At 34.8% G+C, this 16972-nt stretch overlaps 1 protein-coding gene and 1 long non-coding RNA gene across 8 annotated transcripts; both read left to right on the top strand.

Annotated features, from left to right (window-relative positions):
• The first annotated feature begins 4503 nt into the window (after nucleotides 1–4503).
• On the top strand, nucleotides 4504–6225 carry LOC132035250 (putative F-box/kelch-repeat protein At1g12870). The gene is made up of 2 exons (XM_059425523.1): nucleotides 4504–4613; nucleotides 4767–6225. Exon 2 carries the CDS (start codon nucleotides 4789–4791, stop codon nucleotides 5995–5997), a length of 1209 nt encoding a protein of 402 aa, XP_059281506.1. The 5' UTR covers nucleotides 4504–4613; nucleotides 4767–4788; the 3' UTR covers nucleotides 5998–6225.
• Nucleotides 6226–8049: 1824 nt separating this feature from the next.
• LOC132032982 (uncharacterized) lies at nucleotides 8050–16569 on the top strand. Of its 7 annotated transcripts, none has more exons than XR_009408642.1 (7): nucleotides 8050–8313; nucleotides 8540–8644; nucleotides 11267–12234; nucleotides 13692–13781; nucleotides 14742–15016; nucleotides 15533–15585; nucleotides 16109–16569. It is a non-coding gene; the product is annotated as an uncharacterized LOC132032982 (long non-coding RNA). The 7 variants fall into 7 exon arrangements; XR_009408645.1 differs by lacking the exon at nucleotides 16109–16569 and adding an exon at nucleotides 15957–15971; XR_009408641.1 differs by lacking the exon at nucleotides 16109–16569 and adding exons at nucleotides 9034–9117; nucleotides 10259–10691 and having other exon boundaries at nucleotides 10828–12234; nucleotides 14742–15586.
• The last annotated feature ends 403 nt before the right edge of the window (nucleotides 16570–16972 follow it).

Here is a 16972-nt window from a genome sequence, read left to right as displayed (position 1 = left end):
CATATTAGTGATATGAAATGATACTATCCTTTTCTTCTATGGAAAAAAAAACCGCCAACATCCTTTTGGTGTTAGTTCATTAGCTAATTCATATATTTGTGTTATTTGGAGTCTATACTTTAATGTAATGTACAATTAAATGTATCGTTACCTAATAAAAGTTATTTAACTTTTATATAAGAATTTTTTAAGGAGTATTAAAAATAAAAGGTAAAATTAAAAATAAATTTTTGTAGGCTTCATATTATGTTTAACTATAGTAATAATCAACAAATAAAAACATTCAATTTAATTTTAGTTGTATATTGAGAAATATAATTTTATTTTAGTGACATTATCTTTTAAAACTAAAATCAAACCTTCTAGCACGCAAAATTAATGGCGATGAACCAAATAATTAACTATTTTTTGTAGATAGTTTCTTTTGATGTTTCTATTCTTTGACAGTTTATCACATCTCTAATCAGAGGCGGACCCATATGAAAGGATGGGATTGCACGTGCACTCGTTAGCTTCGAAAAAAATTATGTATATATATGCGTATATACCTTGAGAAATTAATATATATTTAATTGTGCACTCTAACAAATGAGGGGCATGTTGGTTGGCAACTGCAGCTTCCCTTACATGTCACCCCAGATCGCACCCGAATGTCACTTTTAGTTATGTTTTTTAGCCTATTTTTAGGAAAATAATAAGCGTTAAATGAGCTCACCCAGAGTCGAACCTGCACCGTTAACACATGTTGCACAGCCTTAACCACTAAGCTATCTCTTTCATTTTCTTCACTGTGTTAAATTTTATGTATTACTAAAAAATCATATTTGACCTATATACTTGTATTTTCGCCACTGCTACGCTATTAGTGACCGGTCCGACACAATATTATCTCTCAATCGTCATTAAATTTTTTGTTGGCGTTTATGTTAAGATAATGGTGCCCCAACCGTCTTAAAATCCTGGGTCCACCTCTGTCTCTAACCACCTACCAAAATAAAGAATCAAATTAGTTATCTAGCTAAAATAATGAAATAAAAGGAGATTAAGCGGAAAAAAAAAAAAGAGCAAAAAACATTCAGTATAAATAAAATTAAGTCATTTAAACACTCTAGTTATTAAAAAAAAATTAGATATGTTGCATGTGGTGAAAACGAAATTGATTTTCTTTTTGCAAAGTCAAATTTAAAAAGGATTAAATGATATTAAACTATTTGGATGAAACCAAGAAAACACATTACCAAAAAGAATATTCACGTAAGGTGGCTAGTGATAATAATGCCTTTGTCCTTCTCAAATTTTCCCATAGTCATTTTCTAGTCTTCTTTTTATGTACATCTTCTCTTTAATCCTGCAAGAAACAACAAATCAAAAATTGATACACTACGAATGATAATTGTAAGAAAATAAATTAAAATCCAACATATTACGTTGTTGCTTAGAAACAATATATGATATCAAAACTAATTTACAAAATGAGAAGCTTAAAAAAATAAGATCATATACGATATTTTTAGTGCACAGTAAATTATGCACAAAGGCACAACATATGGAGAATAGACCCAAAAAAAAAAAAAAAAAAAAAAAAAAAAAAAGAATAAGAAGATAGTATATATGAGGGGAAAATATAAGCAGAGAATTAATTGGGCAGAGTAACTATTGGTAATTAAGCATCGATGAAAAACGGTTATAGTATCAGCAAATAAGGATTTCTACGTGGGCTGAGTGAATTTGGGGTGGCCTTTAATTTTTTACCTTCAAATTGGAGGTCTTTAAGTTTTGTCTCTTAAATTGGTGGTCTGTAACTTTTGTCATCAGCCTTAAAGCAGAATTTAGCAAGGCACAATTCAAAGGCAACGGTCTTTGATTTATCGTTTTTTTGTGTGGATGCCCTTCAAAGGCAATGGTCTTTGATTTTTGCCCCTCAAATTTGGAATCTTTAATTTTTGTCCTTCACCTAAAAACCTATTTCCGAGTTAGAACCCCTGTTCATACGAAAATTTTAAAAAATAAAATCGCAAGACAGAGGTTTTGCAGCAAAATTAGGCCTATATAGGCAGAAGTTTGCCTTTTAAGCAGAGATTTGCTTTAAGGCACAATTTTGAGTAAAAGTTTGTCTTACGCTAAACCTCTGCCGAATAGGCATAATTTTGCCCAGTAGAGTGTACGCATACCTCACCTCTACCTTGGAAGGTAGAGAGGCGATCTCCGAAAGACCAGCTCAAGAGAAAACATAAGAAAAGTCAGATAGGGACAAGCAGTTCAAAACAATATGATTAACAACACATACAATTTTTAAAAAAGTACTTTTTTGGTACATTCAACTACGAGCATTACAATGCAAAAAGTCTTGGCTAGTAAAATGCACTCTCTGAATAGCAACATATGCGCTATAGAAAAACTGGACATAGAAATCACGGAATTACAACGGGTTTACGACATCTTGCAACATAATTTTAAGAACAGTAAAAATAAACGTGGCATCAATGAAAACCCTACGATAATGAACCACATTAAACAACCATCCAAACAAGGGGCTAAGCTGCCGCTATAATGGGAATTCCATTTTAAACGCCAAAACCCAATAATTAGGGGATCCATTTCCATCTTTACCAATATTTCGGTTTAAGGGAAAGAGAAATCTTGGATTTGCTATATTTAATTGAGTGTTTTATGGGAAGAGAGAATCTTGGTTGGGATTTGACTTTGTAAAATTTTCTGAAAACTTAAGTCATTTAAATACTCCAATTATTAAAAAAAAAAAAAAAAAGTTAGATACATTGCATGTGATGAAAAGGAAATTGATTTTCCTTTTGCAAAGTCAAATTTAAAAAGTACTAAATGATATTAAACTATTTGGACGAAACAAAGAAAAAAACATTACCAAAAAGAATATTCACGTCAAGTGGCTAGTGATGATAATGCCGAAAAAACATTACCAAAAAGAATATTCACGTCAAGTGGCTAGTGATGATAATGCCTTTGTCCTTCTCCTCAAATTTCCCCATAGTTATTTTCTAGTGTTCTTTTCATGTGTAGATCATTTGATCTTCTCTTTAATCCTACAAGAAACAACATATCAAAAATTGATGCACTACGAATGATAATTGTAAGAAAACAAACTAAAATCCAACATATTGCGTTGTTGCTTAGAATCGATATATGATATCAAAAACTAATTTACAAAAATGAGAAGCTTAAAAAATAAGATCATACACGATATTTTTAGTCCACAGTAAATTATGCACAAAGGCACAACATATGGAGAATAGACAAAAAAAAAAAAAAAAAGAATAAGAAGATAGTATATATGAGGGGAAAATATAAGCAGAGAATTAATTGGGCAGAGTAACTATTGGTAATTAAGCATCGATGAAAAACGGTTATAGTATCAGCAAATAAGGATTGCTACGTGGGCTGAGTGAATTTGGGGTGGTCTTTAATTTTTGACCTTCAAATTGGAGGTCTTTAAGTTTTGTCTCTTAAATTGGTGGTCTGTAACTTTTGTCATCTACCTTAAAGCAGAATTTAGCAAGGCACAATTCAAAGGCAACGGTCTTTGATTTATCGTTTTTTTGTGTGGATGCCCTTCAAAGGCAATGGTCTTTGATTTTTGCCCCTCAAATTTGGAATCTTTAATTTTTGTCCTTCACCTAAAAACCTATTTCTGAGTTAGAAACCCTGTTCATACGGAAAAAAAAAAATGCAAGGCAGAGGTTTTGCAGCAAAATTAGGCCTATATAGGCAGAAGTTTGCCTTTTAAGCAGAGATTTGCTTTAAGGCATAATTTTGAGTAAAAGTTTATCTTACGCTAAACCTTTGCCGAATAGGCATAATTTTGCCCAGTAAAGTGTACGCATACCTTACCTCTACCTTGGAAGGTAGAGAGGCGATCTCTGAAAAACCTGCTCAAGAGAAAACATAAGAAAAGTCAGATAGGGACAAGCAGTTCAAAACAATATGATTGACAACATATACAATTTTTAAAAAAGTACTTTTTTGGTACATTCAACTACGAGCATTACAATGCAAAAAGTCTTCGCTAGTAAAATGCACTCTCTGAATAGCAGCATATGCGCTATAGAAAAACTGGACATAGAAATCACGGAATTACAACGGGTTTACGACATCTTGCAACATACTTTTAAGAACAGTAAAAATAAACGTGGCATCAATGAAAACCCTACAATAATGAACCACAGTAAACAACCATCCAAACAAGGGGCTAAGCTGCCGCTATAATGGGAATTCCATTTTAAACGCCAAAACCCAATAATTAGGGGATCCATTTCCATCTTTACCAATATTTCGGTTTAAGGGAAAGAGAAATCTTGGATTTGCTATTGAGTGTTTTATGGGAAGAGAGAATCTTGGTTGGGATTTGACTTTGTAAAATTTTCTGAAAACTTGCCTACTTATGTTTTCCCCCTATTATATGGACCCAAACCCCTTTAAAGAAGGGGATGATTTGAGTCTAAAGTCAAAGAGAAGGGACCATTTTCTCAACATTATTAAGTCCAAAACCAAAAACAATTTGTATACCGATGGATTCCTGAAGGGAAAAAAACCTAGTCTTTATTTAGGCCCACTCAAACCCATCTGATCTGCAACTTTTTGTAAGTTCCTTTCCCCAGTAGTTATTTATCTTCTTGATTTGCTTCTATCAGATTTACCTACCTACTCATGTCCATGTTTTTATGATTTGCGTTTCTTTTCTATTATTATCATACCCATCTTTCAAAATTCTGAATGATAGTATTATATTACAGGGAAATTCGCCAATCCTAGGTTATGGCACTTGAATGCTTCACACAAGTGTTGGGTTCACTATTTGACAAAATATGTAGGGGTGAATGTGATGACGACGACCAACTTGCTGAAACTTTTCGATCCTTGCCTGATTGTCTCATCATTGATATCCTGACTAGACTTCCGATACGTACCCTTGCTAGATGTCGAAGGGACTGTAGGGATTTGAGAGCTTTGATCTCATCACACTATTTTACCACATTACATCTCAGCAGAGCTAGACCCCTGCTTCTTCTGCATCATGATAATTTATATCTTTCTAGCAAGGCTGACAAACACCTTTATGTGTCTTTTGCTAACAAGCACAAGCCAGGGGAGCTTACATACCTTTCTCCCCAACCTCTGCTTAAGTGGGGACCATGCTACTACTCCCCTTATATTGTATACTCTTGTCAAGGAGCTCTTCTGTTTATGAGTAATTCTTGGCGGACTAGTTCTCGGCGGCCTGCTACTAAATATTATGTTTTGAACCCCATAACACTAGAGGAAGTATTTGTACACCATACACATGAACCCGGCCGATTGTGTGCGCTTTATTTTTCTCGAGAATTCAAACTTCTTTATGCGCAAATACGAGGCAGTTTCTGTCAGTATTTAGTATATATATTCAAGACACGGACTTGGAGGAAAATCCGTTCATCCGCTAATTTCAACTTTTTGCCGTATAGCTCTTCAACAGTTGTTAATGGAGCATTGCATTGGATCATTTACGCCGATTTAGAAAAGAAGGGCCTTACTTATAGTTGTCAAAATAATGGAATCATTGTTTCTACAATCGATAAGGAAGAACTCTCTGTTAAGCCTCATCCTGGAAGTGTGTGCAACACAGTGAAGGAGCATAAAATGATGACTCTCTTTGTGAAGGAAAACCATTTGTCTTTTTGTCACTTGCTTTTCCCTGAGCCTGCAGTGGATATATGGATCTTGGACGACTACGAAATGTGGGCATGGAACAAAAGGTATAAGGTTAAGATTCCTGTTGGGTTCCCTTACGGCGGGGAAGTACCTATAAACATGTATCAGAAGATAAAGCTTTTCTACAACCAAGACGGTGAACTTCTATTGTACTTTTTGGACAGCGGTTTTTTGTATTTTTATAATTTAGATCATAAAACTGGGAATGTAGTCACTCTGCCAAATGGGTTACATGCTTTTGGGGCTTATATAAAGAGTGTGCTGCCAATAGCTTAACTCCTCACTTTATAATTCTCATCCATCACCTTTCTAATTTTGGTGTTCTTTAAAGTTATCTAATGATGCTTTTAGTTGAGTTGATAATATTCTACATAAAGTATGTTTAAGCTTCTGTACCTTGTATAAAAAGCCTACTGGCATTAGCTTTACTTTTCTAATTTTGTTGTTTTCTTAATTATCAAATGGTGTATTTAGTTGAGTTGGTAGTGTTCTGCATAAAGAATGTGTCAGCTTGCATGCAACTTTTTCCATGTGTTCCAAATATTGAAATATCATAAAGGAGATTGGATCCTCCTGCATGCCATGGAAGTGGCAAATGTTATCGCGTAAGTCACAACCTGGGGGCATACATGCTTATCTTAAGGGATTTTTTTTTTTTTGAAACCGGTAACTTTATATTCCTCAGTATTAAGGGCATGCTGGCCACCTCCAATAATTTACACTTACTAGAGCTAGTTACAATAATCCTATGAAATCCACTAACTGAACTTCCTCTTCTATACGTTGTTCTTTACACCAAAAACCTAAAGAAGTGATGACCTTCCACTTGATCTTCTGTATGGTTTGTCTTCAAAGATCCTATCTTTTCTTTCTTTCCAATATGCTGCACCAAATGCAAGCAGGTATTGTCTTCCACCACATCTTTTGACTCTTGCTACCTCCCCTCTTAATCCAGCAGCTTAGGAGATCTGCAGTTTGTTCTGAAATTGACCGATTCACCTTGGCCAAACTGATGAATGATGCCCATACTTGTTCTGTGACTCTACAATGAAGGAAAAGATGATTGTTTGTCTCTAAGGCCTTGTTCGACCAAATGACTAGAACTTTCTCTGAAACTCGATTATACTTTGTGATAATGCAATGTTTTTGGTTAGGATATATTTTTTCCCAACCCACTTCGGACCCTTCCTGATTTATATTTGTAGACACTATAATATACATGAATTATATGGTTAAGCCATAATGAGTGGAGGTTTGACTTGTTTCTAGTTTTCTTGCACTGGAATTGGAAAATTTCTTAATCTGTAGCTAATGTTGAATGCTTTACGATTATAATTTGTGATGTCCTATAACCTATCCCAGTTGATCATGTCCATTTTGTATACTTACCCAATTTTCCCTGAGCCACTCTCTCTTGAGAACAGTCAATCAACACTTCGAGTTCATGTTATAAGTGTTAATGATGTGGCATTGCTTGTTTGGCAAATTTATCTCACACATAGTTGTAACTGTTGATGCCGAGCTGTTTGATGATCTTTAATGCGAAAGGTACGAATATTTGATTTATTTTTTAGTTACAAAATTTAGTTTTCTAACGTTGTTGTTACAGAAATTTAGTCCAATGACTGACTATATGTGTAATTACTTTAAGAATTCCTTTTAGAAAATCTTTGTTTTTTGGAGGGAGTTCCATGCCAAGCTGCCACTAGATGATAATTTAATGAAAATGACTTTTCAGCTAACTATTTGCCTGCTTTGCTGGAAATAAGCTTGAATATTTCCGTCTAAAACATAGTGTAAAGTAATGAATCTAACAACAGTGTTTTCCAGTTGTGATTTGGAAAATGGGAGGTGATCACAATCACAAATATGAGGAAGAGAAGTTATTAATTAATAATATTAGATGCTTTATAATCTATTTATATATATAAAGGAGGGACATGGGCCTGGTGATGTGGCACCTCTTAAAAGTTAGGAATCTTATTTATGTATTTTTTCCTTTTTCCTATTATTTTGCTTTCTCTTATTTATTACTCCCTCTGTTCCAATTTATGTGATATAGTTTGACCAGGCACGGAGTTTAAGAAAGAATGGAAGACTTTTGAAACTTGTGGTCTAAAACAGGTCATAGATATTTGTATGGTTGTGAATCATTTCATTAAGTGTATAAGGGGAATTTTAGAGAAATTATTTCTAAATATAAAAATGTATCATTCTTTCTGGGACAGACTAAAAAGGATAGTGTATCACATAATTGGGACAGAGGGAGTAGTAAAAGTAAACACACGCCTTGTAAAAGAAGCACCTGTTTGTGAAGATCGATTAAAAAAAAAAAGGCTTATTGAAGAATCCCAAAGTTTCTATCAAATGAAAACTGAACCCACAACAGCGGTTACTAACTTTAAGCCCAAAAGTTTTCACCCTGATTCTTAAGCACGAGGCACAGATCTGTTTCTCTCAATGTAGGCCACCTCAATGCAATGAAGAGTTGTTGACGGATTGCAGTAGATGAGGATAGCAAAGGGTCATAGTACAGGAGTCAATAATAATCCATTTCCCTTGGGTAATGCAGTCATGGACAAGGCATACTAGGTATACATTCCTTTACCGACTTTACTTGTTTTTCTAATTTTTTTTAGTAGTTTTTAATGGATGGGAGCAATCGATTTTTACCGGAACCAACCTCTCTACCTCCCAAGGTAGGGTTAAGGTCTACGTACACTCTACCCTCCCCAGAACCCACTTTGTGGGATTCCACTGGGTATATTGTTTTGTAATGAATGTACCATTGCTCAAATTTGTCGCAATCTTGTCTCAGGAGTTGTTCATTAGGCATACTGATGGAACTCCAATTATTTTAGATACTGAATAGCAACGTGTAATTCTATGCTAAAAAACTGCAATCAAGAGTTGACCGCTTGAGGTATTCTGCTCCTCCTTTCTTACCTTTTGAAAAGAAACATTCAATTATATGTTTCACAATGTATTTAGAATTAGAGGTGAATCCATCGGAAAACACACTTTACTGACTTCACATAATCACAAATTTACAACCAATTGTCACGTCTATGACTTATCCATTAATACACCCACATGAAATTCTTTTGGCATAGGTAATCAATAGAACCTTCACCGGACAAAAAATGACACTGCTCGTAAACTACTGCACCAGTTCATTATGGATGATTACATGACAATAGAAGAAGAAAGATTTTGTTATATCCGGAATAATTAAAAAAAATTAAGGGCTGATCTTTTCTTTGGATTGACGGATTTTATTTTCCGAGGGTGCTTCTGATTGTTCAATGGTAGGAAATATTATTATCTATCTTTGTCACGTACTGGGGGGACCTTAAAATGGGGTACAAGTTTATCAAGGTTAAATTGCAATTGTAGGTGAGATTTGATATTCAGATTGTTCCTTACTTTCACTTGAGATTGAAGATTTCAACTACACCGTGTGTTTATCTTCACTCATTTTGTTTTCCGGATTCGTTCTATTGTGAATGAATCCCCTTTTAAGCTATGCTTTATGTAGATGTATCCAACCAAAACTGCAAAATTTTGAAGGGCTCTGCATCTCCATAGCAGTTAAGCGTTCTGTAATAACATGCCTTTACTGTGTTCCATGGTCAGCAAACAAAATCCTTCCCTCTCGTTATTATAACTGAGAACCTAGGTTCTAATCTCTTAGGGGTCGTTTGGTAGGATGTATTTAGAGTGAATGCAAGTATTATTTATACACCCTATTTGGTATTATCTTATGTATAACTAATACATAGCAAACTATGGTATTAGCAATACCACGACTATTAATACATGCAGAAGCATGGTTAGAGACAAAATTGCCCTTGAAGTCCCTCAAAAATAAAAATTTAGATGGTATTTTTGTTAATAAATACTCCCTTCGTCCCAATTTAAGGGATTGCCCTTGAACACCACGTTGCTAGTGCAAAGCTTAGGTTTGAGCCATTTCAGACTGCTGAAAAGATTGGGTTGTGGAACCAAATGTTACTCCGCTATGGAAGTCATGGATAAAGCATCTCTAGCTAGCCTCAAGAAGATTCTTCGTGCTCAGATCGAAAGAGAAATTTTACAATCCCTTGCTTATCAAAAACAATCCCTTGATCATCCTTTTCTTCCATTTCTCTACAGCCATTTCGAGATTGATAAGTTTTCATAGTTGGTCATGGAATTCTGCCCTGTAGGGTATCTGTTCAAAAGATCAATTTTACCTCACGTATTATAGAAGACATGTCTAGCTCTACACTTGATGACCCTCTCTTTGAGCGTTACAAGAACCTCGGTTGTTCTCTTTGTCCCTTAAAGAAAGAATCAGATGATTGCAAAATGATAGCGAACTACTTGGAGAAAACTTACGAGCCGGTCAGAGTTGTAGATATGGTAACATTTATTTTTATAATCCAACTTATTGCTTTCAAAATTTTAAACTTAGTGACTGCCCTTCCTTTGATAAGATCAAAAACTTGCCAAACAAAGTTCTTCTCTGGTTTAGTAAGTAATCTCTAATTGGCAGATAATTCTTGGGTGATGGCTGGTTTCGTGAAGATGAATATTATTGTTGATCAACTGAAATTTGGCATCAGGCGGTTCAGATTTCTTTGACACGCTTCCAGAAAGATCTCTTGCTTTCAATTTGTTCAGTTCATGGATTGAGATACATGGTTCACTTTGTAGAAGGAAATGATTTTAAGAACTTTTTTTTTTTTAGTTTACAGTTGCACTCACCATTAATATGTGTGTTCACTTTGGACGAACCGTCGTTCACTCAGATGTCGCAGCAAAAGCAGAAAAATATGGTTTCACAACTATAGACAGGCCAAAAGGTTTCTTGGTATTACCAGTTGCTCCGGTACGAGAATAAATTGGGAGTTTTTGGGTCCTCCTACGGTAGTAAAGAGACCATTGAAGAAAAATATATGCTACCAAATTTACTCTTTGCTGTCAAAGTATTTTTTTTTCTTTTTCGGAAACAGCCGCCCTACCTTTCAAGGTGGGGGTTAGGTTCCATGACACTCTACTCCTCCCTGCACCCCACATGGTGGGATTATACTGGGCTCGTTGTTGTTGTTGTTGTTGTCAAAGTATTTTTTTTAATTTTTAAAACCCCTCCCCCAAGAGCTCCCTCCTTTGCTCCCTTGATGACTCGACGCGCTTACCATCTGAGCAGCCCCCTCTTGTCTACTATCAAAGAATTTAATGTCTGTGTGAAATTACATGCTACTGAGAAGTATTGCACACTGTTATCTTGAAACAGGGGTTAAAACAGCTAATGAGAAATTTTACTAAGTTCTATTGATGGAACAAGGGTTAAAACAACTGGTGAGAAATTTAACAGAGTTCTATTGAGAAATGAACAATCAAATGTTTGCTTTAAATGGATAAGCTGAATAGTTATTTCTTCCAAGTTTTTTATTAGACTGTGCAGCAGATAACATGACATATTTAGTTGTGTTATTTGAGTAGTTTAATGTTTATCTTCTGTGTTGCTTTTAGGATACTGAGAATGTTTGTGAATTGGCAGATGTTTACAAACGGAATGAGGGAGTGTGTTTCTTCAATGATCTGCTTAAAAGATGTTCCTCTTGAAGCTTTCAAGATTATGCTAGAATTCATGTACAATGGGGAACTTAGCCGATGACTTCAGAAGTGCTGCAAAATACTTAATCTTGCGATTTTCCTCTCTTTACATACATATTCCTCAGACTACAATTAAAAGAATGAAATGATGATGTAGTTCTGACCTGTGAGCATAAGCAGAGCCATTTTATGACAATGAGATATTAAATTAGTACCTTTCATCTGTATACTATATGCACCTCTTGGAAAAAGTTCAAGAGCTTTTTCTAGTATGCCATGTTTAGTGCACGAGAAGAAGACAGTTTTGGCAGTTTTTGTATTATGATATATGAGATTACTGTTGATTTTTGTTCCAGGACTCAATGAGCCCAATTCTTCCAGTGATATCATTTGTATCCTCTTGTAAACTCATCAACCACCCTGTGAGAGGATATTTTATTATTTAGGAGCCACAGTTGATGGGACGAACAGAGTGGGACGAACACAGGTATTTCTGTTGTGGATTCATTTAGGGGTAAAATGGTAAACCGGTGTGGACCCAGCCTGTTAACACATGTATTGCCACACGTACTACTGGTTCAGCTAATTTCTTTCGTGTATGATTTCTCCGATGCCGGTGTTTGTGACCTAATTCTCTGTTTTCACATTCCACTGCTCCAGTCTAGGGTTTTCAAATTTTCCTCTGCTTCTCTCTCTCTTCTACACTCTTTCAAAATATCATCTCTCTTCTTAAAATTCTTTGTTCTTGCGGTGACTGTTTAGGGGCGTAGAAGATGACGGCAAATGTGATTTTGAAATGAAGTTTTGTTTAAGCCAAGGAAGCTGAGGAGATTTGCAACCCTTTGTTCATTTGCTCTAGATCTCTTTCATTTATTCATTTGTTCCACCAGTAAGCATTCAAATTTGAGCTTTGTTTTCTTTTCCTAACATGTTTATATCTTCATCTTGCGTTTTCTTGAGAATTTCCCCCATTTTGCTTTCGTCCTGCACATGCATGTTCTGATTTTTGTCGCAGAATGTTGTGCACACTGATGCACCCAAGATATTTGATGATATGCCTGAGACATCTGAATAATCGTTTACTGTATTTTTTTAATTGATTTTTCCCACAGGTGTTCTGCGAAATTCTTATCTGTAAGGTACGCTATTTACTTCTATGAGACAGCCTTGCCGATCGACATATGTGCGCTATTATGGTTCCTGTGCGAGTAATATGAACATCAGATATGAAACTGTAAATTACAGTACAAATCTATGTGAAATGAGATGGTTATACAGTTGCTAACATAAGGCAAAATTTGACATGTAATAGATGCAAAAATGATAAACTTATATGTGTCCTAATTCTATTATCATAAACCTGTTTACAATGTTTTAGCAGTGAAATGAAAATTAGTTTAAAACAACCAACCGGAACTTAATTAAGTTATCACCAAACTTCATTTGGCGATACTTACAACTATAGTCATATTTCTGTTCAAGGTTTCAAGTTTTAAATCTGACCTTTTCATTCATTTTGTGTTTAGGAAGTTACTCAAAATTCAATTGCTTACTTTTAACTAACCTTAAATTCTAACATTGCAGAAATATGGGGAATTTTCCTTTGGATGCTCAGCTATTGTACAACTTATCATGGACGTTGTGCTTTCCTTTTTCTACCTTTTCTGAGCATTCAAATATCGCATATGGACATATTCGTGATCTGCTTGAGTTATGGTGATACCGGAGTATACTAAAACACGAGAACCATCTTAACTGGTTGAATTGTGTGTAAGATAACATGTACATTTTAAGTTGTATGTAGAATTTTCATGGCCGAACGTTGATTTCCAAATAAAGTGAAATAATTTTCTGGGAAAAGTGAAAATTTTTCATGGCCAAACGGGTCCTGAGATTACTGTGTAAAATTGTTATGCTCTTTGAAACTTGTGGGGAAGCATACCTGTATTTGAAAAAGTTGTAGCTTTTATGTATACTATTGAGTTCCGGAAATGAGGTCTTCCACAACGTGTTAATCCTACTGGCTTCCACTTCCACTTCTAGCTTCTCTGTTCATCTGTGTTCTGCATTAGCGTTACACGGTAAGGGTATCATTTCTCTCTGCCATATTTCTTTCTTCATTTGTTCTTTTTTCTCTTCTAATTCTTCGCCATGAACTGGTTTATTATTTCTTTGTTGTTGGTATTGTTTAATTTCTTTCCCGCCTTTGTTTCTTTATTTGTTATCTTTATTTAGTTTTCAATTCTGTTTTTTGCCTTTATTTGGACCTTTTTTTTTCTTTCTAGATTTTATACATGCATGGGAGAATTTTCTGCCCCATTTTATCATGCATATTACCTTCTTTCTTTGATTTTCTTTTGGCAATGCAGAGATATATACTTGAGAGAAACTGATAATTTGCTGGCGCCTTCTCTTAAAGAGTTGATTGGATTAGTTTCAGCCGACTTACAAAGCTAAAGGTATGTTGGCCACTATTTTATCTGCATTCTTTTTCAGTATTACCAAGTTCTTAGGTAAAATTATTTGTGCCATATGTGCTTGATAAATTTCTTGAGCGAAATCGGCTTTCCATTAGATTTCTAAATTCTTTTATAAAACATGTTCAGTAGAATTGAAACCATGGGGTGCCAAAGTTTTAGATCGGAAGTCATAGTGTTGATGATAAAATACTTTGTGCCGAATTGCCTGATCGCAATACATATCATGATCTATATAAACTTGTGACTAAGCACATGATTCATGGTCCTTGTGGCTATTTAAATCCTTCAAACTCTTGGATGCCAAAAGAAGGAAAATGTTAGTTTAAACATCATTGAAGACCAGTAAATTCATACACATTTTTCTTCTCAGGACATTGAATATAGGACAAAGTGGTCCATCCTCTGAAAGTTGAATTTGTTTTAAAACTATGATTTGTAAGTCCTTAAAGTGAGAGTGATGTTCATGTTAATATAGGGGAGTCTTGATGATTTTGTACTAAAGTAAATATAAAAGCTTTCATTTGGCAGCATATGTGAGTTGTGGTATAAACAAACAAATTATGTTGGTTTGTGTCCCTAATCCAACTGTATTTTTGTTAGTTTCATGTCCCTAATTCAACCGTGCATTCGTTAGCTTCATTGGCCTTAAAGAATCCCTTTTTTCATCCCTACACCAAAACATATTAGAGAAATCATAAAAGTATTTAAGCCATTAGCCCCCCTATGCTACATAGATCCTTCAATTGCTTACTTGTGTCGAGCGGGTATGGTACTTCATGCAGTTTTCCTAGATCTAATACCCAGGAGAAAACTACATGTACCCATATGGGATAGCTATTAACACTCATAATGAAATACTTTCCAGTAATACTTTCAGAATATCTGCTTCTAATGCCCACAACTTAAGGGAAATTACAAAAGAACATTCTCTTTTTCCAGTGGGGGAAGAGAAGATTTTATTGAGACTAGAAATGGACCGTGCAATTTGACAGAGTTTCAGGTGGTGAGAGCAGAGGAATCACAGACAATTGCAGATATAGATGCCCATAACTTAAGGGAAATTACAAAAGAACAGTATCTGTTTCAGTGGGGGAAGAGAAGATTTTATTGAGACTAGAAATGGACAGTGCAATTTGACAGAGTTTCACGTGGTGGGAGTAGAGGAATCACAGACAATTGCAGAGATAGCACGAGGCAAAGAGGATGAACATGTGGTCTCTACTTTCACATTAAAGTGAAAATCCTTCTTAATATATGTCTTGGGTTGGAAAAGTTGCCCAAAGTTTATCTTATTAACAGTGGCAAATCATGTTGTAATTACAAGGAAACCCGTTTATATGTCTTTCCACTTATTAAATATGTTCAAAGTTGTTCCCATGAGCTTCCAACATCAGTAGTTCATGATTCTTCTGTGTGTGGCTTAACATCTAAGGGAAGTTTAATTTGTGATAAGATACTATGTTGGAAAGACTATGTCTTTTTATGTTATACAGGGGTCGAATTAACTGATTTCTCCCCTCTTTGATTGTTTGATGTCATATAGGCTTTACACGCATAGCTTTGCTTTTGGTGCTGGGATCAAGCTTCTAGTTGGATTGTGATTGTGTTATATAAAATTATTTTCATAGTTAATATACTCACACAAAAAAAAAAAAAAAAAAAAAAAAAAAATTCTACCATTGCTTATATCTTGCCACAATCTTAATAATCATCTGGACTTTATCTTGTAGTTGGAGGCTGCTTACATGCGACAATGACCAGAAAAGAAACAAAGGCTTTTGAGGTTTATTCACTCTTATAGACATTTCTTTTAGATGTTCATGATTAGTTCATTTGCTTCTTTGTACTTTTTAGTATTTGATATGCTTTCAAAAGTAGTCTTGTACTATCTCTTTTTTTTTATTATTTTTTATTTTTTATTATTTTAAAATAACAGTAGCGAAGAAGAATAAAATGCCCGTATAATTGAAAGAGTTTGCTTGAGTACTTCACTGTGAATTATTAATGCTTTGATTAGAAGTTTTGATTGTGTTTGACTCTCATTTTAGTAAAGTCCCAGAAAACCGAAGAGTTTAACCTCTTAGAACTTGATAGTTTTTTTTAGACTTGAAGCTTGAACTTGACTTTCCTTTTAAGAAATGGGAAACAACACAGATTGCCTAGAAGAGCTTTACAAAGGCAGCTAACAGGAAGACCACAAAATAAATTCGTTGTTGCATTATAGCTATGATGCCTTTCCTGTTGTGCTTTTCCTGTTATTACAATCAGTTTAATCGCACAATCTTCTTGGTTGTGCATGTGATTAGGTGGTAGAAATGTGTCAACCTTTCAAGAATGCCCCAAAATTAGTGAAGACAAATTTTGTTTATGGTACTGCACACTGTAATTTCAATTTTTTATATAAAGAAATTATATCCGGATTGTTTAACTTAAACTTGAGAATCCAATGAAGGATTTAGGAATTCTCAATTGATTAAAAAGAATCTAAAAATGTTGTGAAGGACAAACAGTATGGAGGGAGTACATTTCCTTTTATATTAGATTTCTGGTTAGCCTTGATTAGATGAGTAGCGTTGATAATTCACACTCTTCTTCCAGATGAAAATCAGTTACAGCTGCACGGGGTTTTCTTTGTAGTCAGTGATAGATCTGCCTATGATTTGCGTGCCCATTCGGTGAACTCTGTTTTAGCCACTTAAAAAAGTTTTTGAATAGTTGTGGTTTATCTGGAAATATGTGAATGTTTTGTGAATGCGAGAACATCTGTTTCGGAAACAACCTCAAACCACTACTTCAAAATTCGGTATTTTTCTAAAGCATTTTCAAAAAAACTTTTAAAAAAATGTTCTTGGAAAAGTTTTTCCAAGTTTCCAAAAAAGGTACCTCTGATAAACGCCCTTGTGTGAACAATTTACTTGGTAGAATTCATCATAAGGGAAATAAGCAGCACTATTTGCTTCTTAAACTTCACATGATGAACGTCTGATAAGTAATGACATTATCCAGCTTTGGGATGAGGATAGGCAGTCACTGAATTATTGGTAATGCTTTTGCATTGTCTCGAGTGGTCATTTTTTAATGCAACAGGTGCCTTGAAAACAGTACTCAATGTCTTCATAAGCTAAACATAGAAATGTCTTTGACAAATCATTTGTTGCCGTGGATAGGGT

Source organism: Lycium ferocissimum, chromosome 10, assembly GCF_029784015.1.
Source record: "Lycium ferocissimum isolate CSIRO_LF1 chromosome 10, AGI_CSIRO_Lferr_CH_V1, whole genome shotgun sequence".
Lineage (NCBI taxonomy): Eukaryota > Viridiplantae > Streptophyta > Magnoliopsida > Solanales > Solanaceae > Lycium > Lycium ferocissimum.
Note: the sequence above shows the minus strand (reverse complement) of the source record. Positions and strands in the feature narration are given on the sequence as shown.

What these genes read in the sequence shown, in the direction of transcription:
- LOC132035250 (XM_059425523.1), top strand. Translation starts at nt 4,789, where the DNA reads ATGGCACTTGAATGCTTCACACAAGTGTTGGGTTCACTATTTGACAAA.